General features: G+C 48.4%; 1 protein-coding gene across 9 annotated transcripts in view; it reads left to right on the forward strand.

Moving 5' to 3' along the window:
• SYNCRIP (synaptotagmin binding cytoplasmic RNA interacting protein) overlaps window positions 1–26687 on the forward strand; it is a 165415-nt gene that overhangs the window by 86930 nt on the left and 51798 nt on the right. For all 9 annotated transcript variants that reach the window (XM_063916953.1, XM_063916954.1, XM_063916955.1 and 6 more), the window contains one exon: window positions 25821–25956. In XM_063916953.1, the coding sequence (XP_063773023.1) occupies window positions 25821–25956 (136 nt within the window). The remainder of the gene's footprint in view (window positions 1–25820; window positions 25957–26687) is intronic.

Here is a 26687-nt window from a genome sequence, read left to right on the forward strand (position 1 = left end):
TGGAGGACTCCAAGTTACTGGACGTTGTCAGAGCATTAAAAATATATATTGCAAGGACAGCTGGAGTCAGAAAATCTGACTCGTTGTTTATATTGTATGCACCCAACAAGATGGGTGCTCCTGCGTCTAAGCAGACGATTGCTCGTTGGATCTGTAGCACAATCCAACTTGCACATTCTGTGGCAGGCCTGCCGCAGCCTAAATCTGTAAAGGCCCACTCCACAAGGAAGGTGGGCTCATCTTGGGCGGCTGCCCGAGGGGTCTCGGCATTACAACTTTGCCGAGCAGCTACGTGGTCAGGGGAGAACACGTTTGTAAAATTTTACAAATTTGATACTCTGGCTAAGGAGGACCTGGAGTTCTCTCATTCGGTGCTGCAGAGTCATCCGCACTCTCCCGCCCGTTTGGGAGCTTTGGTATAATCCCCATGGTCCTTTCAGGAACCCCAGCATCCACTAGGACGATAGAGAAAATAAGATTTTACTTACCGATAAATCTATTTCTCGGAGTCCGTAGTGGATGCTGGGCGCCCATCCCAAGTGCGGATTATCTGCATAAATTGTACATAGTTATTGTTAACTAATTCGGGTTATTGTTGAAGGAAGCCATCTTTCAGAGGCTCCGCTGTTATCATACTGTTAACTGGGTTTAGATCACAAGTTGTACGGTGTGATTGGTGTGGCTGGTATGAGTCTTACCCGGGATTCAAAATCCTCCCTTATTGTGTACGCTCGTCCGGGCACAGTACCTAACTGGAGTCTGGAGGAGGGTCATAGGGGGAGGAGCCAGTGCACACCACCTGATCGGAAAAAGCTTTACTTTTTGTGCCCCGTCTCCTGCGGAGCCGCTATTCCCCATGGTCCTTTCAGGAACCCCAGCATCCACTACGGACTCCGAGAAATAGATTTATCGGTAAGTAAAATCTTATTTTCCCGAGGTCACAGTTGGTTCCTATAACTCGTCTGCCCTTCTTGGGTATGATTCTGGATACAGACCAGAAATGGGTTTACCTTCAGATAGAGAAGGCTCATGACTCTAGTCGGGGACCTATTGAAACCAAGACAGGTGTCAGTGCATCACTGCACTCGAGTCCTGGGAAAAACATCCCCTTCAGCAGGTTCCATGCGAGGACTTTCCAATGGGACCTACTGGACAAGTGGTCTGGGTCACATCTACAGATTCATCAGTTGATCACCCTATCCCCCAGGGCCAGGGTATCTCTCCTGTGGTGGCTGCAGAGTGCTCACCTTCTAGAGGGCAGCAGATTCGGCATTCAGGACTAGATCCTGGTGACCATGGACGCGAGCCTCCGAGGCTGGGGAGCAGTCACACAGGAAAGAAATTTCCAAGGTCTTTGATCAAGTCAAGAGACTTGTCTTCACATCAACATATTGGAACTAAGGGCCATATACAACGCCCTACGTCAAGCGGAGACCTTTCTTCGCGACCAACCGGTTCTGATCCAGTCAGACCACGTCACCGCAGTAGCTCATGTAAACCGCCAAGGCGGCACAAGGAGCAGAGTGGCGATGGCGGAAGCCACCAGAATTCTAAGCTGGGTGGAGAATCATGTAAGAGCACTGTCGACAGTGTTCATTCCGGAAGTGAACAACTGGAAAGCAGACTTCCTCACCAGACATACGTCCTGGAGAGTGGAGACTTCATCAGGAAGTCTTCGCACAGATTGCAGTTCGGTGGGGACGGCCACAGATAGACAGGATGGGGTCCCGCCTCAACAAAAAGCTGCAGAGTTATTGCGCCTAGTCAAGAGACCCTCAGGCAGTAGCGGTAGACGCCCTAGTGACACCGTGGGTGTTCCAGTCAGTCTATGTATTTCCTCCTCTTCCTCTCATACCATAGGGTTGAGAATAATAAGAAAAAGGAGGAGTGAGAACAATCCTCATTGTTCCAGATTGGCCACGAAGGATCTGGTATCCGGATCTGCAGGAAATGCTTACAGAAAATCCGTGGCCTCTTCCTCTAAGGCAGGACCTGTTGCAACAGGGCCCATGTCTGTTCCAAGACTTACCGCGGCTGCGTTTGACGGCATGGCGGTTGAACGCCGGATCCTAGCGGAAAAAGGCATTCCGGATTAGGTCATTCCTACGCTGATAAAGGCTAGGAAGGACGTGACATCTTAACATTATCACCGTATATGGTGAAAATATGTTTCTTGGTGTGAGGCCAGGAATGCTCCTACGGAAGAATTCCATCTGGGCCGTTTCCTTCACTTCCTACAAACTGGAGTGAATTTGGGCCTAAAACTTAGGCTCCATTAAGGTTCAGATTTGGGCCCTATCCATTTTCTTTCAAAAAGAGTTGGCTTCTCTACCAGAAGTTCAGACGTTTGTAAAAGGAGTGCTGCGTATTCAGCCTCCTTTTGTGCCTCCGGTGGCACCTTGGGATCTTAACGTGGTGTTAAGTTTCCTAAAGTCACACTGGTTTGAACCACTTAAAACGGCGGAGTTAAAATATCTCACGTGGAAGGTGGTCATGTTATTAGCCTTGGCTTCGGCTAGATGTGTGTCAAAATTAGCGGCTTTGTCACATAAAAGCCCCTATCTGGTTTTCCATATGGATAGAGCAGAATTGTGGACCCGTTCGCAATTTCTGCCGAAAGTGGTATCATCTTTTCATATGAACCAACCTATTGTGGTGCCTGTGGCTACACGTGACTTGGAGGATTCCGAGTTACTTGATGTGGTCAGGGCTTTGAAAATTTACGTGGCCAGAACGGCTAGAGTCAGGAAAACTGAAGCGCTGTTTGTCCTGTATGCATCCAACAAGATTGGTGCCCCTGCTTCAAAGCAAACTATTGCTCGATGGATTTGTAACACGATTCAGCAAGCGCATTCTACGGCTGGATTGCCGTTACCAAAATCGGTCAAGGCCCATTCCACAAGGAAGGTGGGCTCTTCTTGGGCGGCTGCCCGGGGATTCTCGGCACTACAGCTGTGTCGAGCTGCTACTTGGTCGGGTTCAAACACTTTTGCAAAATTCTATAGGTTTGATACCCTGGCTGAGGAGGACCTCATGTTTGCTCAATCGGTGCTGCAGAGTCATCCGCACTCTCCCGCCTGTTTGGGAGTTTTGGTATAATCCCCATGGTCCTTACGGAGTCCCCAGCATCCTCTAGGACGTTAGAGAATAAGATTTTACTTACCGGTAAATCTATTTCTCTATCGTCCTAAGTGGATGCTGGGGTTCCTGAAAGGACCATGGGGAATAGCGGCTCCGCAGGAGACAGGGCACAAAAGTAAAGCTTTTACAGGTCAGGTGGTGTGTACTGGCTCCTCCCCCTATGACCCTCCTCCAGACTCCAGTTAGATTTTTGTGCCCGGCCGAGAAGGGTGCAATTCTAGGTGGCTCTCATAAAGAGCTGCTTAGAGAGTTTAGCTTAGGTTTTTTATTTTACAGTGATTCCTGCTGGCAACAGGATCACTGCAACGAGGGACAGAGGGGAGAAGAAGTGAACTCACCTGCGTGCAGGATGGATTGGCTTCTTGGCTACTGGACATGAAGCTCCAGAGGGACGATCACAGGTACAGCCTGGATGGTCACCGGAGCCACGCCGCCGGCCCCCTCACAGATGCTGAAGCAAGAAGAGGTCCAGAATCGGCGGCTGAAGACTCCTGCAGTCTTCTTAAGGTAGCGCACAGCACTGCAGCTGTGCGCCATTTTCCTCTCAGCACACTTCACACGGCAGTCACTGAGGGTGCAGGGCGCTGGGGGGGGGGCGCCCTGGGAGGCAAATGAAAACCTTTAAAAAGGCTAAAAATACCTCACATATAGCCCCAGAGGCTATATGGAGATATTTACCCCTGCCTAAATGTACTAAATAGCGGGAGACGAGCCCGCCGAAAAAGGGGCGGGGCCTATCTCCTCAGCACACGGCGCCATTTTCTGTCACAGCTCCGCTGGTCAGGAAGGCTCCCAGGTCTCTCCCCTGCACTGCACTACAGAAACAGGGTATAACAGAGAGGGGGGGCAAAATAAATGGCAATATATTAATATAAAAGCAGCTATAAGGGAGCACTTAATCATAAGGCTATCCCTGTCATATATAGCGCTTTTTGGTGTGTGCTGGCAGACTCTCCCTCTGTCTCCCCAAAGGGCTAGTGGGTCCTGTCTTCGTATAGAGCATTCCCTGTGTGTCTGCTGTGTGTCGGTACGTGTGTGTCGACATGTATGAGGACGTTATTGGTGTGGAGGCGGAGCAATTGCCAAATATGAGGATGTCACCTCCTAGGGGGTCGACACCAGAATGGATGCCTTTATTTGTGGAATTACGGGATAGCGTCAACTCGCTTAAGCAGTCGTTTGCCGACATGAGGCGGCCGGACACTCAATTAGTGCCTGTCCAGGCGCCTCAAACACCGTCAGGGGCTGTAAAACGCCCCTTGCCTCAGTCGGTCGACACAGACCCAGACACAGGCACTGATTCCGGTGGTGAAGGTGACGAATCAACCGTATTTTCCAGTAGGGCCACACGTTATATGATTTTGGCAATAAAGGAGATGTTACATTTAGCTGATACTACAGGTACCACTAAACAGGGTATTATGTGGGGTGTAAAAAAAAAAAAAAAACTACCAGTAGTTTTTACCGAATCAGAAGAATTAAATGACGTGTGTGATGAAGCGTGGGGTGCCCCGATAAAAAACTGCTAATTTCAAAGAAGTTATTGGCTTTATACCCTTTCCCGCCAGAGGTTAGGGAGCGCTGGGAAACACCTCCTAGGGTGGACAAAGCGCTAACACGCTTATCAAAACAAGTGGCGTTACCCTCTCCTGAGACGGCCGCACTTAAAGATCCATCAGATAGGAGGATGGAAAATATCCAAAAAGGTATATACACACATGCAGGTGTTATACTACGACCAGCTATTGCGACTGCCTGGATGTGCAGTGCTGGGGTAGTTTGGTCAGAGTCCCTGATCGAAAATATTGATACCCTGGACAGGGACAATATTTTACTGTCGTTAGAACAAATAAAGGATGCATTTCTTTATATGCGTGATGCACAGAGAGATATCTGCACACTGGCATCACGGGTAAGTGCTATGTCCATTTCGGCCAGAAGAGCTTTATGGACACGACAGTGGACAGGCGATGCGTAGAGGAGTTATTTGGGGTCGGTCTATCGGATTTGGTGGCTACGGCCGGGAAATCCACCTTTCTACCTCAAGTCACTCCCCAACAGAAAAAGGCACCGACCTTTCAACCGCAGCCCTTTCGTTCCTTTAAAAATAAGAGAGCAAAGGGCTATTCATATCTGCCACGAGGCAGAGGACGAGGGAAGAGACAGCAACAGGCAGCTCCTTCCCAGGAACAGAAGCCCTCCCCGGCTTCTACAAAAGCCTCAGCATGACGCTGGGGCTTCGCAAGCGGACTCGGGGGCGGTAGGCGGTCGTCTCAAGAATTACAGCGCGCAGTGGGCTCACTCGCAGGTAAATCCCTGGATCCTGCAGATAATATCTCAGGGGTACAGGTTGAAATTAGAGACAGAGCCACCTCGCCGTTTCCTGAAGTCTGCTTTACCAACGTCCCCCTCAGAAAGGGAGACGGTTTTGGAAGCCATTCACAAGCTGTATTCTCAGCAGGTGATAGTCAAGGTACCTCTTCTACAACAAGGGAAGGGGTGGTATTCCACTCTTTTTGTGGTACCGAAGCCGGATGGCTCGGTAAGGCCTATTCTAAATCTGAAGTCCTTGAACCTGTACATAAAGAAGTTCAAGTTCAAGATGGAGTCACTCAGAGCAGTGATAGCGAACCTGGAAGAAGGGGACTTTATGGTATCCTTGGACATCAAGGATGCGTATCTCCACGTTCCAATTACCCCTCACACCAGGGGTACCTCAGGTTCGTTGTACAAAACTGTCACTATCAGTTTCAGACGCTGCCGTTTGGTTTGTCCACGGCACCTCGGGTCTTTACAAAGGTAATGGCCGAGATAATATTTCTTCTTCGAAGAAAAGGCGTATTAATTATCCCATACTTGGACGATCTCCTAATAAGGGCAAGGTCCAGAGAACAGCTAGAGATGGGTTTAGCACTATCTCAAGAGGTGCTAAAGCAGCACGGATGGATTCTGAATATTCCAAAATCCAAATTAATGCCGACAACTCGTCTGCTGTTCCTGGGGATGATTCTGGACACAGTTCAGAAAAAGGTTTTTCTTCCCGAAGAAAAAGCCAAGGAGTTATCTGACCTGGTCAGGAACCTCCTAAAACCAGGAAAGGTGTCTGTACATCAATGCACAAGAGTCCTGGGAAAAAATGGTAGCTTCTTACGAAGCAATCCCTTTCGGCAGATTCCATGCAAAGGGATCTGTTGGACAAATGGTCAGGGTCGCATCTTCAGATGCACCTGCGGATAACCCTGTCGCCGAGGACAAGGGTATCCCGTCTGTGGTGGTTGCAGGAGGCTCATCTATTGGAGGGCCGCAGATTCGGCATGCAGGATTGGATCCTGGTGACCACGGATGCCAGCCTGAGAGGCTGGGGAGCAGTCACACAGGGAAGAAATTTCCAGGGAGTATGGTCGAGCCTGAAAAAGTCTCTTCACATAAGCATTCTGGAACTAAGAGCAATCTACAATGCTCTAAGCCAGGCGGAACCTCTGCTTCAAGGAAGACCGGTGTTGATCCAGTCGGACAACATCACGGCAATCGCCCATGTAAACAGACAGGGCGGCACAAGAAGCAGGAGGGCAATGGCAGAAGCTGCCAGGATCCTTCGCTGGGCGGAGAATCACGTGATAGCACTGTCAGCAGTATTCATCCCGGGCGTGGACAACTGGGAAGCAGACTTCCTCAGCAGACACGACCTTCACCCGGGAGAGTGGGGACTTCATCCAGAAGTTTTCCACATGCTATTAAACCGTTGGGTAAAACCAATGGTGGACATGATGGCGTCTCGCCTCAACAAAACACTGGACAGGTATTGCGCCAGGTCAAGAGATCCGCAGGCAATAGCTGTGGACGCGCTGGTAACACCTTGGGTGTACCAGTCGGTATATGTGTTTCCTCCTCTGCCTCTCATACCAAAGGTATTGAGGATTATACGGCAAAGAGGAGTAAGACTAGTGGCTCCGGATTGGCCAAGAAAGACTTGGTACCCGGAACTTCAAGAGATGGTCACGGACGATCCGTGGCCTCTATTTCTGAGAAGGGACCTGCTTCAGCAGGGTCCTTGTCTTTTTCAAGACTTACCGCGGCTGCGTTTGACGGCATGGCGTTTGAATGCCAGATCCTAAAAGGAAAAGGCATTCCAGAAGAAGTCATTCCTACCTTGATAAAGGCAAGGAAGGAAGTCACCGCGAAGCATTATCGCCGTATTTGGCGAAAATATGTTGCGTGGTGCGAGCAGCGGAGTGCTCCGATGGAGGAATTTCAACTGGGTCGTTTTCCTACATTTCCTGCAATCAGGATTGTCTATGGGTCTCAAATTGGGATCTATTAAGGTTCAAATTTCGGCCCTATCAATATTCTTCCAAAAAGAATTGGCCTCAGTCCCTGAGGTCCAGATTTTTATCAAAGGAGTACTGCATATACAGCCTCCTGTGGTGCCTAAGGTGGCACCGTGGGATCTAAATGTAGTTTTAGATTTCCTCAAATCCAATTGGTTTGAACCACTAAAGAATGTGGATTTGAAATATCTCACATGGAAAGTGACTATGTTACTGGCCCTGGCTTCGGCCGGGAGAGTATCTGAACTGGCGGCTTTGTTTTATAAAAGCCCTTATTTAATTTTCCATTCGACATAGGGCAGAGCTGCGGACGCGTCCGCATTTTCTCCCTAAGGTGGTATCAGCGTTTCACCTGAACCAGCCTATTGTAGTGCCTGCGGCTACAGACGACTTGAAGGACTCCAAGTTGTTGGACGTTGTCAGAGCCTTAAAAATATACATTTAAAGGACGGCTGGAGTCAGAAAATCTGACTCGCTGTTTATACTGTATGCACCCAACAAGTTGGGTGCACCTGCTTCTAAGCAGTCGATTGCTCGTTGGATTTGTAACAAAATTCAACTTGTACATTCTGTGGCAGGCCTGCCACAGCCTAAATCTGTTAAGGCCCATTCCGCAAGGAAGGTGGGCTCATCTTGGGCGGCTGCCCGAGGGGTCTCGGCATTACAACTCTGCCGAGCAGCTACGTGGTCAGGGGAGAACACGTTTGTAAATTTTTACAAATTTGATACCCTGGCAAAGGAGGACCTGGAGTTCTCTCATTCGGTGCTGCAGAGTCATCCGCACTCTCCCGCCCGTTTGGGAGCTTTGGTATAATCCCCATGGTCCTTTCAGGAACCCCAGCATCCACTTAGGACGATAGAGAAAATAAGAATTTACTTACCGATAATTCTATTTCTCGGAGTCCGTAGTGGATGCTGGGCGCCCATCCCAAGTGCGGATTATCTGCAATACTTGTACATAGTTATTGTTAACTAATTCGGGTTATTGTTTAGGAAGCCATCTTTCAGAGGCTCCTCTGTTATCATACTGTTAACTGGGTTTAGATCACAAGTTGTACGGTGTGATTGGTGTGGCTGGTATGAGTCTTACCCGGGATTCAAAATCCTCCCTTATTGTGTACGCTCGTCCGGGCACAGTACCTAACTGGAGTCTGGAGGAGGGTCATAGGGGGAGGAGCCAGTACACACCACCTGACCTGTAAAAGCTTTACTTTTGTGCCCTGTCTCCTGCGGAGCCGCTATTCCCCATGGTCCTTTCAGGAACCCCAGCATCCACTACGGACTCCGAGAAATAGAATTATCGGTAAGTAAATTCTTATTTTCACGTAGTCCGTAGAGGATGCTGGGGACTCCGTAGGGACCATGGGGATAGACGGGCTCCGCAGGAGACATGGGCACTTTAAGAAAGAATTTAGTTCCTGGTGTGCACTGGCTCCTCCCTCTATGCCCCTCCTCCAGACCTCAGTTAGAGAAACTGAGCCCAGAGGAGATGGACAGTACAAGGAAAGGATTTTGTTAATCCAAGGGCAAGATTCATACCAGCCACACCAATCACACCGTATAACTTGTGATAACTACCCAGTTAACAGTATGAAAACAACATATCATCAGTGCAAGACCGATGCAACTATAACGTAACCCTTATTGAAGCAATAACTATATACAGTATTGCAGAAGAAGTCCGCACTTGGGACGGGCGCCCAGCATCCTCTACGGACTACGAGAAATAGATTTACCGGTAAGTAAAATCTTATTTTCTTTTTCATCCACTAGGGGTCACTGGAGTACTCTTGGGATATGGACGGTTCCACTGGAACTAGGCACTGAACAGTTAATCTTTGACTATACCTCCCCTCCATATCCCAGAGTACCTCAGTGTTTTTTCGGTGCTCACAGAGCAACTAGGCTTGTGGAAGTGGATCCACAATTATTGATTTTTCTCTTTGATTATTTTTGAAAACATCCCTTTCCCCCTTCCAAGAAGGCGAGGGTTTGGGATAGTGAAAGCTGCTCATGCAGCTGTGGGTGTCGGACCTCTCTAGAAGAGCTCCCTCATTTCCACGTGCAGGACACCTGCAGTGAAAGGCTGACAGTGCTTGCAGAGAAGCCCCGTCATTGCCCTCACCACAGGGTCCAGGTATGTGTTTGGGGCGGTCAGCTCATGCTGCCGCCCCGCTGTGTGGGATTACTGTGTCTGTGCATTATGCCGTGCACTGCCCCCAGCCGCCGCTTTCAGCGCCGCTGTGAACACCTCTCCCGCCGCGCTCAGCCACGCTGGTGCATAGCCGCTCCATGCGGCATATCGTATGGCACTTCCGGAGTCATAGCAGCGGTCTCCGGATACAGAGTAGCGGTACACGGAGCACGGGGGAGAGAGGGAGGCACACACTTCTTTATCCAGGGTGTATGGTCTAACACAGAGCCAGCAGCGCTGTATAGATAAGTAACAGGATGGCATATATACATTTAAGTATAATCTGCTGCATAAGTTAAATGTTTGCACTTTGTGATATTCTGTGAGCATGGGGACATATTAAACCATGCTTCCTGTTTTTCCTGTTTCTCTCCAGATTTTCCTGTAATACATCTCTCCACCATTGAAGGCGCAGGGGTGTTAGGGGGATTTTGGGATCAGGCATATTACTGGCACACTTGGCCAGATATATAGAGACACCTTAGTACTATTTACTGAGTCGCACAGGTTTTCTCTCTCTTGTCTTTGTTTTTTTTTATTTTATTATTATTTACATAATGAGTAAGACACCAGCAAAGTCTAAGAAGCAGTTTTTCTGCAATGTCTGTAAGGGTGTATTACCTGACTGATTTACCACATGTAAAGTATGTGTGGTAAATTCCGAAACAAATACAACTCCTGCTCCGGTTCCAAATCCAGTTTCTACCCCGGACCCGCCATGGGCTATATTAGCAGATGTTTTAGCTGGTTTGCAATCAGAGTTGACCGCCTCTCGGCAGGAGCGAGAGGCGGCAAGATCTGAATCTAGGGTGAGACCGCTAGAACTTCCTCAGGGGTCTCAGCCTTACCAAAGGTCCAGATCCTCTTTTACTAAAGGGGATAAGTTTCATTTTTCTTATAAACTACCGGTTTCTGCTATGTTACTGTCTGATGATTCTTCACCAGACCTCACTGTACAAGATGTGGGTGAGGAGGGCGAAGTAGACCAGCAGTCAGATGGAGACGATTTTGACAGGCCGGGTATTGATAATCTCATCAGAGCAGTGGGTCAGTCTCTGAATTTTACAGAAACTGAGGAGCCTCTGACAAATGATGAGGTCGTTTTTACTAAACGACAGAGAATTCCAATTTGTTTTCCTGTGTCAGAATCTCTTAATAAAATGTTACTAGAAACAAGGAAGAATCCGGATAAACGGTTTTCTGTACCTCACAGATTTAGGTCTAGCTATCCGTTTCCAGATTCTATGACCGCTACATGGGAGAATCTGCCGTTGGTGGATTCATCTGTGTCTAAACTTACAAAGAAATTAACCATACCAGTACCAGCTGCAACTACACTCAAGGACCCTTCGGACGGTAAAATAGAGGTTATGCTGAAGTCCATGTATACAGCGGCAGGAGTGCTGCTTAGACCTGGGTTGAGTGGCATTTGGGTAACTAAAGCTCTAATGGTATGGATAACAGAACTCAGATCTGCCTTAACTGATGATCATCTTATACTTCTCGCTGATCAAATCTGGGAAGCGGCTGATTATTTATGTACAGCTTCTACTGACGTCTGTCGGCTCACTTCTCGCCTTTCATCATCACTAATCACAGCACGATGTGCGCTCTGGCTACGTTCTTGGCGAGCGGAGACAGAGGTCAAAAAAAGGAATAGAAGCATTACCTTATGAGGGCGAGAAGTTATTCGGTCCTGAATTGGACAAATGGATTTCTGAGGCCACGGGAGGGAAGTCTGTTTTCTTACCATTTCCTCCAACAGTGCCTAGAAAAAGATATTCTGGACCGGCGTTCAAATCTTTTACACCTCAGTCCTTTCGCGGGTGTGGCAGGGGAACGGCCACACCAGGTAGACGAGGTCGGGGACGTAGTTTCCAACGAGCCAATACCACTCGTCGGGATACTAAAGTCACCGGTAAGCCAGTGGCATGACGGGCTCCCAGCCCATCTCAGTTCTCCTATTGTAGGAGCACGTCTTCAGTCATTCCAGTTGGCGTGGCTTCAGACGTCCACAGATGGGTGTATCCGCAATCTAGTTTTAACAGGTTACAAAATAGAGTTCGACTGTCTCCCGTCAATGCGGTTTTTCAGGACAGGACTGCCTCTGTCGGACGACAAGAGGGCGATTCTGCAGACTGCCATTCAGTCTCTGCTGGACGCAGCAGTTTTGGTTCCGGTCCCTGTGCACCAACAGGGTCAGGGTGGTTATTCCAGTCTGTTTGTGGTACCAAAGCCGGATGGCTCGGTCAGGCCAATATTGAACTTAAAGGGCCTCAACCAGTACGTCACTTACTACAGATTCAAAATGGAATCTCTACGATCAGTAATTGCAGGTCTAGAGCCACAGAAGTTTATGATTGCGCTGGATCTCAAGGATGCGTACTTACACATTCCGATTTGGCCTCCTCATCAAAGGTTTTTGCGGTTTGCAATACGACAGAACCATTACCAGTTTCAGGCTCTACCGTTTGGCCTCTCGTCAGCGCCTCGGGTATTCACCAAGGTGATGTCTGTGATGATAGCTCATCTCAGATCTCTAGGAGTGATAATAGTTCCATACTTGGACGATCTACTCATCAAAGCTCTGTCTCAACAAATCCTCCTTCAACAGGCATTGCTGACATACAATGTACTGGTTCACCACGGTTGGATTGTCAACTTCAAGAAATCACATCTGGTTCCGTCCCAACGACTTCAATTCCTAGGTATGATTCTCGATACGGTAGACCAAAGGATCTACCTACCCGAACAAAAAGTACAGGTCATTCGTCATCTGGTACAATTAGTGCTCAAGCCACGCACAGTCTCGGTTCATTTGTGCATTCGCCTCCTAGGCACAATGGTGGCGGCTTTCGAAGCACTTCAGTTCGGAAGGTTTCACTCACGTCCTTTTCAACTGGATGTGCTCGCACAGTGGTCGGGCTCGCACTTACAGATTCACCACAGGGTAAGGTTGTCTCCAAGGACCAGAGTGTCTCTACTCTGGTGGCTCAGGGTACAGAATCTAACCGCAGGAAAACAGTGCAGCACCTGGAATTGGATAATTCTCACAGCAGACGCAAGTCTCAGAGGTTGGGGAGCTGTAGTTCAGAATCTTCAGCTCCAGGCTCTCTGGGCGGATCACGAAAGATTGCTGTCTATAAATGTCCTGGAACTCCGGGCAATTTACAATGCGTTACGACAGGCAGTGCACATGCTGCAGGCTCAGGCAGTCCAGGTGCAATCAGACAATGCGACATCAACAAACAAGGCGGAACGAGAAGCCGCATGGCAATGCGGGAAGTAGCTCGAATCCTCAATTGGGCCGAGTATCACCAAGTGATATTGTCGGCAGTATTCATTCCGGGAGTGGACAACTGGGAGGCGGATTATCTCAGTCGTCGGGATTTCCATCCAGGAGAATGGGCATTAAATCCAGAAGTATTTCTCATGCTGGTCCAGAGGTGGGGTTACCCGCAGGTGGACTTGATGGCATCTCACCACAATCATCAAACGCCCCAGTATGTATCCAGAACGAGAGATCCAGAGGCAGTGGCGGTGGATGCTCTCACAGTCAGGAGGCCATACAGTCTAGTATATCTGTTTCCGCTGCTCCCTCTATTGCTAAAACGGATCAAAAGAGAGTTCGTCACAGTCATACTAGTGGCGCCTCATTGGCCACGGAGAGCTTGGTTTTCGGATCTTCGCGGATTACTCGCAGACGATCCTTGGCCGCTCCCTCTACGTCCGGACCTGTTACAACAGGTTCCGTTTCTTTACCCCGATTTAGCGCGGCTGCGTTTGACGGGGTGGCTGTTGAGACCGCCCTCTTAAGAAGAGAGGGCATTCCAGAATCAGTCATTCCAACCATGTTACGAGCTAGGAAGCCGATTACGGCAGCTCATTATTATAGAATTTGGCGTGCCTATATAGGTTGGTGTGAAGCTAGGAAGTTTCCAACTTCATCTTTCAAGTTATCCCGTCTTTTGTTATTTCTACAGATGGGATTAGATGGAGGTCTACGTTTATCCACACTAAAAGTGCAGATATCTGCTTTGTCAATTTACTTTCAAAGACGATTGGCTCTTTTGCCATCAGTACACACCTTTATGCAGGGTGTCCTCAGAGTACAGCCTCCATTCATTCCACCTACAGCGCCATGGGACTTGAATCTGGTTTTAGATTTCTTACAGTCTTTTCATTTTGAACCCTTACAACAAGTGGATATTACATTTCTCACTTGGAAAACAATTTTTCTTCTAGCCTTGGCTTCGGCAAGGCTAGTTTCAGATTTGGGTGCCTTGTCATGCAAGCGACCATATTTGGTGTTTCATGATGACAGAGCGGAACTTCGGACGAATCCCGCTTTCTTACCAAAAGTAGTGTCATCTTTTCACATCAACCAACCAATAGTAGTTCCTGTGTTATTAGGACATTCTGAAACTCTGGATGTGGTACGCGCTTTACGCGTTTGTGTCTCGAACGTCTACACTTTGTAAGACGGATACGTTGTTTGTTCTCTATGATGCTGCCAAGAGGGGTTGGCCAGCCTCTAAGCAGACCCTATCCAGATGGATAAAACTGACCATACGTCAGGCTTATCTTCAGGCTAGATTACAGCCGCCTACATCGGTAACAGCTCATTCCACACGTTCTGTTGGAACTTCATGGGCAGCTGGTCGTGGAGCCTCTACGACGCAGCTTTGCCGGGCGGCTACATGGTCATCAGTGCACACGTTTGTGCGCTTTTATAAGTTTGATACTTTTGCAGCATCAGCATCTAGCTTTGGCCGTTTAGTGTTACAAGTGCCAAATAGCTCTCCCGCCCACGGGGGAAACTTTGGTACGTCCCAAGAGTACTCCAGTGACCCCTAGTGGATGAAAAAGAAAATAGGATTTTGGTACTTACCAGATAAATCCTTTTCTTTGAATCCATAGGGGGCACTGGACGCCCACCCAGAGCAGTTATTACCTGGTTGTGGTAAGTGCAGGGAATATTATGGTAACACACTCTTACCGACTGTTTCAAATTAGAAATTCTGTCGGGTTGGTGTCAACTGTTGTCATTTTTTGTTGGTGTCAACTTTATTGTTGTCCAGTTTTGTTATATGTATTTCTCCATTGTCAACCTCTATAGCTCCAGTTCAGCTCAGTAAAAAACACTGAGGTACTCTGGGATATGGAGGGGAGGTATAGTCAAAGTTTAACTGTTCAGTGCCTAGTTCCAGTGGAACCGTCCATATCCCAAGAGTACTCCAGTGCCCCCTATGGATTCAAAGAAAGGATTTATCTGGTAAGTACCAAAATCCTATTTTTTATTGCACAAAAGGTTGGACAAAGCTGAGTCCAGGAATTATGCAGAGAGTCAGGCCCTGCCTGTCCCTATGTCGCAGGGACCTTCGGGGTCTCAAAAACGCCCACTATCCCAAATAATAGACACTAATACCGACACCGATTCTGACTCCAGTGTCGACTACGATGATGCAAAGTTACAGCCAAAATTGGCTAAAAGTATTCAATATATGATTATTGCAATAAAAGATGTTTTGCATATCACAGAGGAACCTCCTGTCCCTGACACGAGGGTACACATGTATAAAGAAAAGAAACCTGAGGTAACCTTTACTCCGTCTCATGAACTAAACGAGTTATTTGAAAAGGCTTGGGAATCTCCAGACAAGAAACTGCAGATTCCCAAAAGGATTCTTATAGCGTATCCTTTCCCGGCTAAGGACAGGATACGGTGGGAATCCTCCCCAAGGGTAGACAAAGCATTGACACGCTTATCCAAAAAGGTAGCACTGCCATCCCAAAATACGGCTACCCTCTGGGATCCTGCTGATCGCAAGCAGGAGGCTACCTTAAAGTCCATTTACACGCACCAACCTTACTCAGACCGGCAATAGCGGCGGCTTGAGTTTGTAGCGCTGTAGCAGCGTGGACAGATACCTTATCGACGGAAATGGATACCCTGGATAAGGATACCATTTTATTGACCCTGGGTCATATTAAAGATGCTGTCTTATATATGAGGGATGCTCAAAGAGACATTGGCCTACTGGGTTCTAGAGTCAACGCTATGTCGATTTTCTGCTAGACGAGTCCTATGGACCCGGCAATGGACAGGTGATGCTGACTCAAAGAGGCATATGGAGGTTTTACTTTACAAGGGTGAGGAATTGTTTGGGGAAGGTCTCTCGGACCTGGTCTCCACAGCTACGGCAGGTAAATAAAAAAAAATTGCCTTATTCCCTCACAGCCTAAGAAAGCGCCACATTATCAAATGCAGTCCTTTCGGTCTAATAAAAACAAGAGTACGAGGATCGTCCTTTCTTGCCAGAGGTAAGGGCAAAGGAAAAAAGCTGCCAACCACAGCTAGTTCCCAGGAGCATAAGTCCTCCCCGGCCTCTACACAATCCACCGCATGACGCTGGGGCTCCACTGAGGGAGTCCGCCCCAGTGGGGGCACGTCTTCGACTTTTCAGCCACATTTGGGTTCACTCACAGGTGGATCCTTGGGCAATAGACATTGTTTCCCAGGGTTACAAGCTGGAATTTGAAGAGGTGCCTCCTCGCCGGTGTTTACAAATCGGCCCTACCAGCTACTCCCCCAGAAAGGGAGATAGTTTTAAATGCAATTCACAAGTTGTGTCTTCAACAGGTGGTGATCAAAGTTCCCCTGCTTTAACAAGGGAGGGGGTAAAACCGGACGGTTCGGTCAGACCTATTTTAAATTTAAAATCCTTGAACCTATACTTGAAAAGGTTCAAGTTCAAGATGGAATCGCTCAGAGCGGTCATCGCCAGCCTAGAAGGGGGGGGGGGGGGGGTTTATGGTATCCCTAGACATAAAAGATGCATACCTTCATGTTCCCATATATCCACCTCATCAGGCGTACCTGAGATTTGCGGTACAGGATTGTCATTACCAATTTCAGACGTTGCCATTTGGGCTTTCCATGGCCCCGAAGTTTTTCACCAAGGTAATGGCGGAAATGATGGTGCTCCTGCGCAAGCAGGGTGTCACAATTATCCCGTACTTGGACGATCTCCTCATAAAAGCGAGATCACGAGAGCAGTTGTTGAACAGCGTGTCACTTTCTTTGAAGGTGTTACAGCAATACGGCTGGATTCTCAATATCCCGAAGTCACAGTTGGTTCCTACGACTTGTTTGACCTTCTTAGGCATGATTCTGGATGCGGACCAGAAAAGGGGTTATCTTCCGATAGAAAAGGCCCAGGAACTCATGACTCTGATAAGGGACCTATTGAAGCCAAAACAGGTGTCAGTGCATCACTGCACTCGAGTCCTGGGAAAGATGGTGGCATCTTACGATGCCATTCCCTTCGGCAGGTTCCATGCGAGGACCTTCCAATGGGACCTACTGGACAAGTAGTCCGGGTCACATCTACAGATTCGTCAGTTGATCACCCTGTCCCCCAGGGCCAGGGTGCCTCTCAAGTTCGCCATTCAGGACTGGATTCTGGTAACCACGGACGCGAGCCTCCGAGGTTGTGGAGCGGTCACACAGGGAAGAAACGTCCAAGGTCTTTGGTCAAGTCAAGAGACTTGTCTTCACATCAACGTCCTGGAGCTGAGGGCCATATACAACGCCCTTCGTCAAGCGGAGACTTTGCTTCGCGACCTACCGGTTCTGATCCAGTCAGATAACATCACCGCAGTGGCTCATGTAAACCGCCAAGGCGGCACAAGGAGCAGAGCGGCAATGGCGGAAGCCACCAGGATTCTTCGCTGGTACGGAAAATCATGTAAGCGCACTGTCAGCAATGTTCATTCCGGGAGTGGACAACTGGGAAGCAGACTTCCTCAGCAGACCCGATCTACATCCAGGAGAGTGGGGACTTCATCAGGAAGTCTTCACACAGATTGCAAGTCAGTGGGGACTGCCCCAGATAGACATGATGGCGTCCCGCCTCAACAAAAAACTACAGAGGTATTGTGCCAGGTCAAGAGACCCTCAGGCGGTGGCAGTGGACGCCCTCATGACACCGTGGGTGTTCCAGTCGGTCTATGCGTTTCCTCCTCTTCCTCTCATTCCCAAGGTGTTTAGAATAATAATAATAAGAGGAGTACAGACAATTCTCATTGTTCCAGATTGTCCGCGAAGGTCCTGGTATCCGGAGCTACAGGAAATGCTCACAGAAGATCCGTGGCCTCTTCCTCTCAGAGAGGACCTGTTACAACAGGGGACCTGTCTGTTCCAAGACTTGCCGCTGCTGCGTTTGACGGCATGGCGGTTGAACGCCGGATCCTAGTAGAAAAGGGCATTCCGGATGAGGTCATTCCTACTCTGATAAAGGCTAGGAAGGACGTGACAGCTAAACATTATCACCGTATATGGCGGAAGTATGTTTCTTGGTGTGAGGCCAGGAATGCTCCTACGGAAGAATTCCATCTGGTCCGTTTTCTTCACTTCCTACAAACTGAAGTGAATTTGGGCCTAAAATTAGTCTCCATTAAGGTTCAGATTTCGGCCCTATCCATTTTCTTTCAGAGAGAATTGGCTTCTCTCCCAGAAGTACAGACTTTTGTGAAGGGAGTGCTGTATATCCAGCCTCCTTTTGTGCCTCCGGTGGCGCCTTGGGACCTTAACGTGGTGTTGAGTTTCCTTAAGTCGCACTGGTTTGAACCACTTCAAACGGTGGAATTAAAATACCTCACTTGGAAAGTGGTCATGTTGTTTGCCTTGACTTCGGCTAGGCGAGTGTCGGATTTGGCGGCTTTGTCTCATAAAAGCCCTATCTAGTTTTCCATATGGATAAAGCGGAATTGCGGACCCGTCCTCAATTCTTGCCTAAGGTGGTTTCATCTTTTCATATGAACCAACCTATTGTGGTGCCTGTAGCTACGCGAGACTTGGAGGATTCCGAGTCCCTTGATGTGGTCAGGGCTTTGAAAATTTACGTGGCCAGAACGGCTAGGGTTAGGAAAACAGAAGCACTGTTTGTCCTGTATGCAGCCAACAAGGTTGGCGCTCCTGTTTCCAAGCAGACTATTGCTCACTGGATCTGTAACACGATTCAGCAGGCTCATTCTACGTCAGGATTGCAGTTACCGAAGTCGATAAAGGCCCATTCCACCAGGAAGGTGGGCTCTTCTTGGGCGGCTGCCCGAGGGGTCTCGGCATTACAGCTGTGCCGAGCTGCTACTTGGACGGGTTCAAACACCTTTGCAAAGTTTTACAAGTTTGATACCCTGGCTGAGGAGGACCTCATGTTAGCTCAATCGGTGCTGCATAGTCATCCGCACTCTCCCGCCCGTTTGGGAGCTTTGGTATAATCCCCATGGTCCTTAAGACGGAGTCCCCAGCATCCTCTAGGACGTAAGAGAAAATAAGATTTTAAACCTACCGGTAAATTTTTTTCTCGTAGTCCGTAGAGGCTGCTGGGCTCCCGTCCCAAGTGCGGACTACTTCTGCAAGACTTGTATATAGTTTTTGCTTACATAAGGTTTATGTTAGTTTTCCTCAGTCTCGGACTGAGGCTGTGTTGTTTCATACTGTTAACTGGTTCGTATATCCCAAGTTATACGGTGTGGGCTGGTATGAATCTTGCCCTTGGATTAACAAAAATCCTTTCCTCGTACTGTCCGTCTCCTCTGGACACAGTTTCTCTAACTGAGGTCTGGAGGAGGGGCATAGAGGGAGGAGCCAGTGCACACCCATACCTAAAGTTCTTTCTTAGTGCCCATGTCTCCTGCGGAGCCCGTCTATCCCCATGGTCCTTACGGAGTCCCCAGCATCCTCTACGGACTAGGAGAAAAAGATTTACCGGTAGATTTAAAATCTTATTTTTTGCATATCTAAACAGGTGTACTATGCATTTTTGGAAAAAATGTGAAGTGCCAGAAACATTACCTCTCTCTAAAGGGGGGGGGGAGAGAAAGGGTTGACTGATTGGTAGACTACAATGTAAAGTATCATAGATGGTGGGTTATGTTTCACGTGTAGAAGGGAGTACACCTGGGGGGGTGGGGAAACTGACCCACTCTCCTTTAACATTTTCTGACTGGTGTAAAAAAAACAATTGCTGCACTATAATGCATGTTTCTCTTACGTCCTAGAGGATGCTGGGGACTGCGTAAGGACCATGGGGTATAGACTGGCTCCGCAGGAGACATGGGCACTATAAAGAACTTTAGAATGGGTTTGCACTGGCTCCTCCCTCTATGCCCCTCCTCCAGACCTCAGTTAGATCCTGTGCCCAGAGGAGATTGGGTGCATTACAGGTTAGCTCTCCTGAGTTTCTCTGATAAAGAATTTTGTTAGTTTTTTTTATTTTCAGGGAGCACTGCTGGCAACAGGCTCCCTGCATCGTGGGACTGAGCAGAGAGAAGCAGACCTACTTTAGTGATAGGCTCTGCTTCTTGGGTTACTGGACACTATTAGCTCCAGAGGGAGTCGGAACGCATGTCTACCCTTGCTGTTCGTCTCGGAGCCGCGCCGCCGTCGTCCTCGCAGAGCCGGAAGATAGAAGCCGGGTGAGTATAAGAAGAAAGAAGACTTCAAGGCGGCAGAAGACTTCAGATCTTCACTGAGGTACGCCATTGCTCCCACACTCACACTAGCGAGCACAGATGGGCGCAGGGGGGCGCCCTGGGCAGCAATAAAGCCTCTATATGTGGCATAGATACTGCGGAGGCAGTATTTCTTTCAATCCCCCGCCAGTTTGAGATATTTTGAGCGGGACCGAAGCCCGCCGCTGGAGGGGGCGGAGCTTGGTCTCAGCACTAACCAGCGCCATTTTCTCCACAGAGATCTGCAGAGAAGCATGCTCCCCGGTCTCTCCTCTGCTGAACACTGTGACACAGGGCTGAAAAGAGGAGGGGGGGCACATGTAAGGCGCAGTGAGTGTATTACACAGTAATTTGATATAAAAGCGCTATTATCTGGGACATTATTTTCCAGTGTCAGTTGGCGCTGGGTGTGTGCTGGCATACTCTCTCTCTGTCTCTCTAAAGGGCCTTATTGGGGAACTGTCTCCTTATAACTATATCCCTCTGTTTGGGGGTGTCGGTACGAGTGTGTCGGCATGTCTGATGCGGAAGGCTCAGCTAAGGAGGAGGTGGAGCAGATGATTGGTGTCGCCGTCGGCAACGCCAACTCATGATTGGATGGACATGTGGAATGTTTTAAATGCAAATGTGACCTTATTACATAAGAGATTGGGCAAAGCAGAGTCCAGGGAAAGAGCAGGGAGTCAATCCACGGCTTCGGCTGGGTCACCGGGCCCTTCTTGGTCTCAAAAACGTCCCCTATCCCAGATAGCAGACACGGATACTGACACGGACTCTGACTCCAGTGTCGACTACGATGAAGCGAGGTTGCACCCGAGGGTGGCAAATAGTATTCATTATATGATTATTGCAATAAAAGAGGTTTTGCATATCACAGATGACCCCTCGGTCCGTGACACGAGGGTGCGCATGTATAAGGAAAAGAAACCTGAGGTAACCTTTCCCCCATCCCATGAGCTTAACGAGTTATTTGAAAAGGCTTGGGAAACTCCTGATAAAAAACTGCAGATTCCTAAGAGGATTTTTATGGCATATCCTTTCCCTGCACGGGACAGGGTACGTTGGGAATCCTCACCCAGGGTGGACAAGGCTTTGACACGCCTGTCCAAGAAAGTGGCGCTACCGTCTCCGGACACGGCAGCCCTCAAAGATCCTGCTGATCGCAGGCAGGAAACTACTTTAAAGTCTATTTATGCGCATACAGGTGCTTTGCTCAGACCGGCAATAGCATCGTCATGGGTGTGTAGTGCAGTTGCAGCTTGGACAGATACCTTGTCAGCTGACCTTGATACCCTAGATAGGGATACCATTTTATTAACCTTAGGCCACATTAAAGACGCAGTCTTATATATGAGGGATGCTCAAAGAGACGTTGGGCTGCTGGGTTCGAGAGCCAACGCCATGGCGGTTTCTGCTAGGCGCGCCCTGTTGACTCGCCAATGGACGGGTGATGCCGACTTTAAGAAACATATGGAGGTTTTGCCATACAAAGGTGAAGTTTTATTTGGGGAAGGTCTCGCGGACCTGGTTGCCACAGCTACCGCGGGTAAATCTACCTTTTTGCCTTTTGTTCCCCCACAGCAAAAGAAAACTCCACAGTATCAGATGCAGTCCTTTCGGTCGCGTAAGTCCAGAAAAGGTTGGGGCTCATCTTTCCTCGCCAGAGATAAGGGTAGAGGGAATAGAATGCCTGCTACGGCTAGTTCCCAGGAGCAGAAGTCCTCCCCGGCTTCTACCAAATCCACCGCATGACGCTGGGGCTCCACTGAGGGAGTCCGCACCAGTGGGGGCAGGTCTTTGACTCTTCAGCCAGGTCTGGGTTCTGTCAGACGTGGATCCTTGGGCGATGGATATTGTATCCCAAGGCTACAAACTGGAATTCGAAGAGGTGCCCCCTCGCCGATTTTTCAAGTTGGCCTTGCCAGCTTCTCCCCCAGAGAGGGAAGTAGTGTTAGCTGCAATTCAAAAGCTGTATCAACAGCAAGTGATTGTCAAGGTTCCCCTAGTCCAACAGGGGAAAGGGTACTATTCGACCCTGTTCGTCGTCCCGAAGCCGGATGGTTCGGTCAGACCCATTTTAAATCTAAAATCCCTAAACATGTACTTGAGAAAGTTCAAATTCAAGATGGAATCTCTGCGGGCTGTGATCTCCAGTCTGGAAGGGGGGGATTTTATGGTGTCACTCGACATAACGGATGCATACCTTCATGTCCCCATATATCCTCCTCATCAGGCGTACCTGAGATACGCTGTACAGGACTGTCATCACCAGTTTCAGACGTTGCTGTTTGGGCTTTCCACGGCCCCGAGGATTTTCACCAAGGTGATGGCGGAGATGATGGTGCTCCTGCGCAGGCAGGGAGTCACAATAATCCCATACTTGGACGATCTCCTGATAAAAGCAAGATCGAGAGATCAATTGCAGAAGAGCTTGTCGCTCTCCCTGAGAGTGCTACAACAACACGGTTGGATTCTCAATCTGCCAAAGTCACAATTGATTCCAACGACTCGACTATCATTCCTAGGCATGATTCTGGACACAGAACAGAAGAGGGTTTTTCTCCCGATAGAAAAAGCCCAGGACCTTGAGAACATGGTCAGAGACTTGCTAAAACCAAAAAGAGTGTCTGTTCATCAATGCACTCGAGTTCTGGGGAAAATGGTGGCAGCCTACGAGGCCATCCCCTTCGGCAGGTTTCATGCAAGGACGTTTCAGTGGGACCTCCTGGACAAGTGGTCCGGGTCCCATCTACTAATACATCAGAAGATAAGCCTGTCCCCCCGGGCCAGGGTGTCTCTCCTGTGGTGGCTGCAGAGTGCTCACCTTCTAGAGGGTCGCAGGTTCGGCATTCTGGACTGGGTTCTGGTGACCACGGACGCGAGCCTCCGAGGATGGGGAGCAGTCACACAAGAAAGACATTTTCAGGGGCTATGGTCAAGCCAGGCGGCTTGTCTACACATCAACGTACTGGAATTGAGGGCCATATACAACTGCCTACGACAAGCGGAGGATCTTCTTCGCGACCTACCGGTTCTGATTCAATCAGACAACGTCACAGCCGTGGCTCATGTAAACCGCCAAGGCGGGACAAGGAGCAGAGTGGCAATGGCGGAAGCCACCAGGATTCTTCACTGGGCGGAAAATCATGTAAGCGCTCTGTCAGCGGTCTTCATTCCGGCAGTGGACAACTGGGAAGCAGACTTCGTCAGCATACATAATCTCCATCCAGGAGAGTGGGGACTTCATCAAGAAGTTTTTACCGAGATAACAAGTCTTTGGGGAATCCTCACAGACATGATGGCATCACCCCTCAACAAGAAGCTTCGGAGGTATTGTGCCAGGTCAAGGAACCCCGGTGGACGCCCTGGTGACACCATGGGTGTTTCAGTCGGTCTGTGTTCCCCCCTCTTCCTCTCATCTCAAAAATATTGAGAATCATAAGACAAAAAATGGTGAGAACAATCCTCATTGTTCCAGATTGGCCCCGAAGGGCCTGGTATTCAGATCTTCAGGAGATGCTCACAGAAGATCCATGGCCTCTTCCTCTCAGGGAGGACCTGTTACAACAGGGGCCCTGCGTGTTCCAAGACTTACCGCGGTTACGTTTGACGGCATGGTGGTTGAACACCGAATCCTAGCTGGGAAAGGTATTCCGGAGGAAGTCATCCCTACTCTGATAAAGGCTAGGAAGGAGGTGACGGCAAAACATTATCACCGTATCTGGAGGAAGTATGTTTCTTGGTGTGAAGCCAAGAATGCTCCTACGGAAGATTTCCATCTGGCCCGTTTTCTCAACTTTCTACAGACAGGAGTAGATATGGGCCTAAAATTAGGCTCCATTAAGGTACAGATTTCGGCCATGTCTATTTTCTTTCAGAAGGAATTGGCTTCTCTCCCAGAAATCCAGACTTTTGTTAAGGGAGTACTGCACATCCAGCCTCCTTTTGTGCCCCCAGAGGCACCTTGGGACCTTAACGTGGTGTTACGGTTCCTGAAGTCTCACTGGTTTGAACCTCTTCAAACGGTTGAATTGAAATTTCTCACTTGGAAGGTGGTCATGTTGTTGGCCTTGGCATCTGCAAGGCGGGTGTCCGAATTGGCGGCCTTGTCTCACAAGAGCCCCTATTTGACCTTCCATGTGGATAGAGCAGAGTTGAGGACTCGTCCTCAATTTTTGTCTAAGGTGGTTTCTTCATTTCATATGAACCAACCTATTGTGGTGCCTGTGGCTACGAGTGACTTGGAGGATTCCAAGTCCCTGGATGTAGTCAGGGCCTTAAAAATCTATGTAGCCAGGATGGCTCGAGTTAGGAAAACAGAGCACTGTTTGTCCTGTATGCAGCCAACAAAGTTGGCGCTCCTTCTTCGAAGCAGACTATTGCTCGCTGGATCTGTAACACGATTCAGCAGGCTCATTCTACGGCAGGATTGCCGTTAACAAATTCTGTACAGGCCCATTCCACTAGGAAGGTGGCCTCTTCTTGGGCGGCAGCCCGAGGCGTTTTGGCTTTTGCAGCTTTGCCGAGCAGCTACCTGGTCAAGTTCAAACACTTTTGAAAAGTTCTATAAGTTTGATACCCTGGCTGATGAGGACCTTGCGTTTGCTCAGTCGGTGCTGCAGAGTTGTCCGCACTCTCCCGCCCGGTATGGAGCTTTGGTATAAACTCCATGGTCCTTACGGAGTCCCCAGCATCCTCTAGGACGTAAGAGAAAATAAGATTTTGAACCTACCGGTAAATCTTTTACTCCTAGTCCGTATAGGATGCTGGGTGCCCGTCCCAGTGCGGACAAAATCTGCAAGGCTTGTATATAGTTGTTGCTTACATAAGGGTTATGTTACAGTTGAGATCAGTCTTTAGCTGATACTGTTTTTTGTTCATACTGTTAACTGGCTGCGTATATTCCAGGTTATACGGTGTGGATGGTGTGGGCTGGTATGAATCTTGCCCTTAGATTAACAAAATCCTTTCCTCGTAGTGTCCATCTCCTCTGGGCACAGTTTCTCTAACTGAGGTCTGGAGGAGGGGCATAGAGGGAGGAGCCAGTGCACACCCATTCTAAAGTTCTTTATAGTGCCCATGTCTCCTGCGGAACCCGTCTATACCCCATGGTCCGTACGGAGTCCCCAGCATCCTCTACGGACTAGGAGAAAAAGATTTACCGGTAGGTTTAAAATCTTATTTTTGCTTCTGCGCTATGCTGTTAAAATAAAGAGTGACCACTGTAGTAGCAAAGTAGTATTCAATGACTACATTAAAATGGAGCAGTACAGATGGTGTAATGGTTAGCATTAACGCTTCGCAGCACTGAGATCAATGATTCGATTCCCGCTATGGCCCTGACTGGAGTTTGTATATTCTCCCCGTACTTGCGTGGATTTTCTCCCACAATTCAAAAATATACTGGTAGGTTAATTGGCTCCCAACAAAAATTAACCCTAGTGTGTAAGTGTGTGCATGTGGTAGGGAATATAGATTGTAAGCTCCACTGGGGCAGGGACTAATGTGAATGGCCAAATACTCTGTAAAGTGCTGCGGAATATGTGTGTGTTATATAAATAACTGGTAATAAATAATAGAATTGTCATTTAAACACTGTCCATGATTATCGAACTTAAATACGTTTTCTTTTTCTATAGTACAATAACCATGAGATTCGATCTGGAAAACATATTGGAGTATGCATCTCTGTTGCCAATAATAGACTTTTTGTTGGGTCTATTCCAAAAAGTAAAACAAAGGAACAAATTGTTGAAGAATTTAGCAAAGTTACAGGTAAGTTATAAGCTCTTGATTTTTAGAGCATACTAATGTTTAGCTTTTACATTAATACACGGAAATATTGTATAGTATTGGTTTACATGCCTTGTCAGCTTAAATGTATTCATATTCTTGCATATACTTCCTCTTCCATAGAGCTTCCAATGTATGGAAGTTAAAAGCTATGGGAGTGATTCAGTTGTTTACCGCACCTGATAACCTGTGTAATGTGATGGTAAATTGGGGTGGGGGGTTATAGTGTGACAGGCCAGGTTTAGTCCCTTAAAACTGCTAAAACTCCCCAAAGTGCTGGGAGCAACAGGAAAAATAAGAATTTACTTACCGATAATTCTATTTCTCGGAGTCCGTAGTGGATGCTGGGGTTCCTGAAAGGACCATGGGGAATAGCGGCTCCGCAGGAGACAGGGCACAAAAAAGTAAAGCTTTTACCAGATCAGGTGGTGTGCACTGGCTCCTCCCCCCACGACCCCCCTCCAGACTCCAGTTAGGTACTGTGCCCGGACGAGCGTACACAATAAGGGAGGCAATTTGAATCCCGGGTAAGACTCATACCAGCCACACCAATCACACCGTACAACTTGTGATCTAAACCCAGTTAACAGTATGATAACAGAAAGAGCCTCTTAAAGATGGCTCCTTAACAATATAACCCGAATTTGTTAACAATAACTATGTACAGTATTGCAGATAATCCGCACTTGGGATGGGCGCCCAGCATCCACTAC

This window comes from Pseudophryne corroboree, chromosome 4 (assembly GCF_028390025.1).
Source record: "Pseudophryne corroboree isolate aPseCor3 chromosome 4, aPseCor3.hap2, whole genome shotgun sequence".
NCBI classification, from domain to species: Eukaryota; Metazoa; Chordata; class Amphibia; order Anura; family Myobatrachidae; genus Pseudophryne; species Pseudophryne corroboree.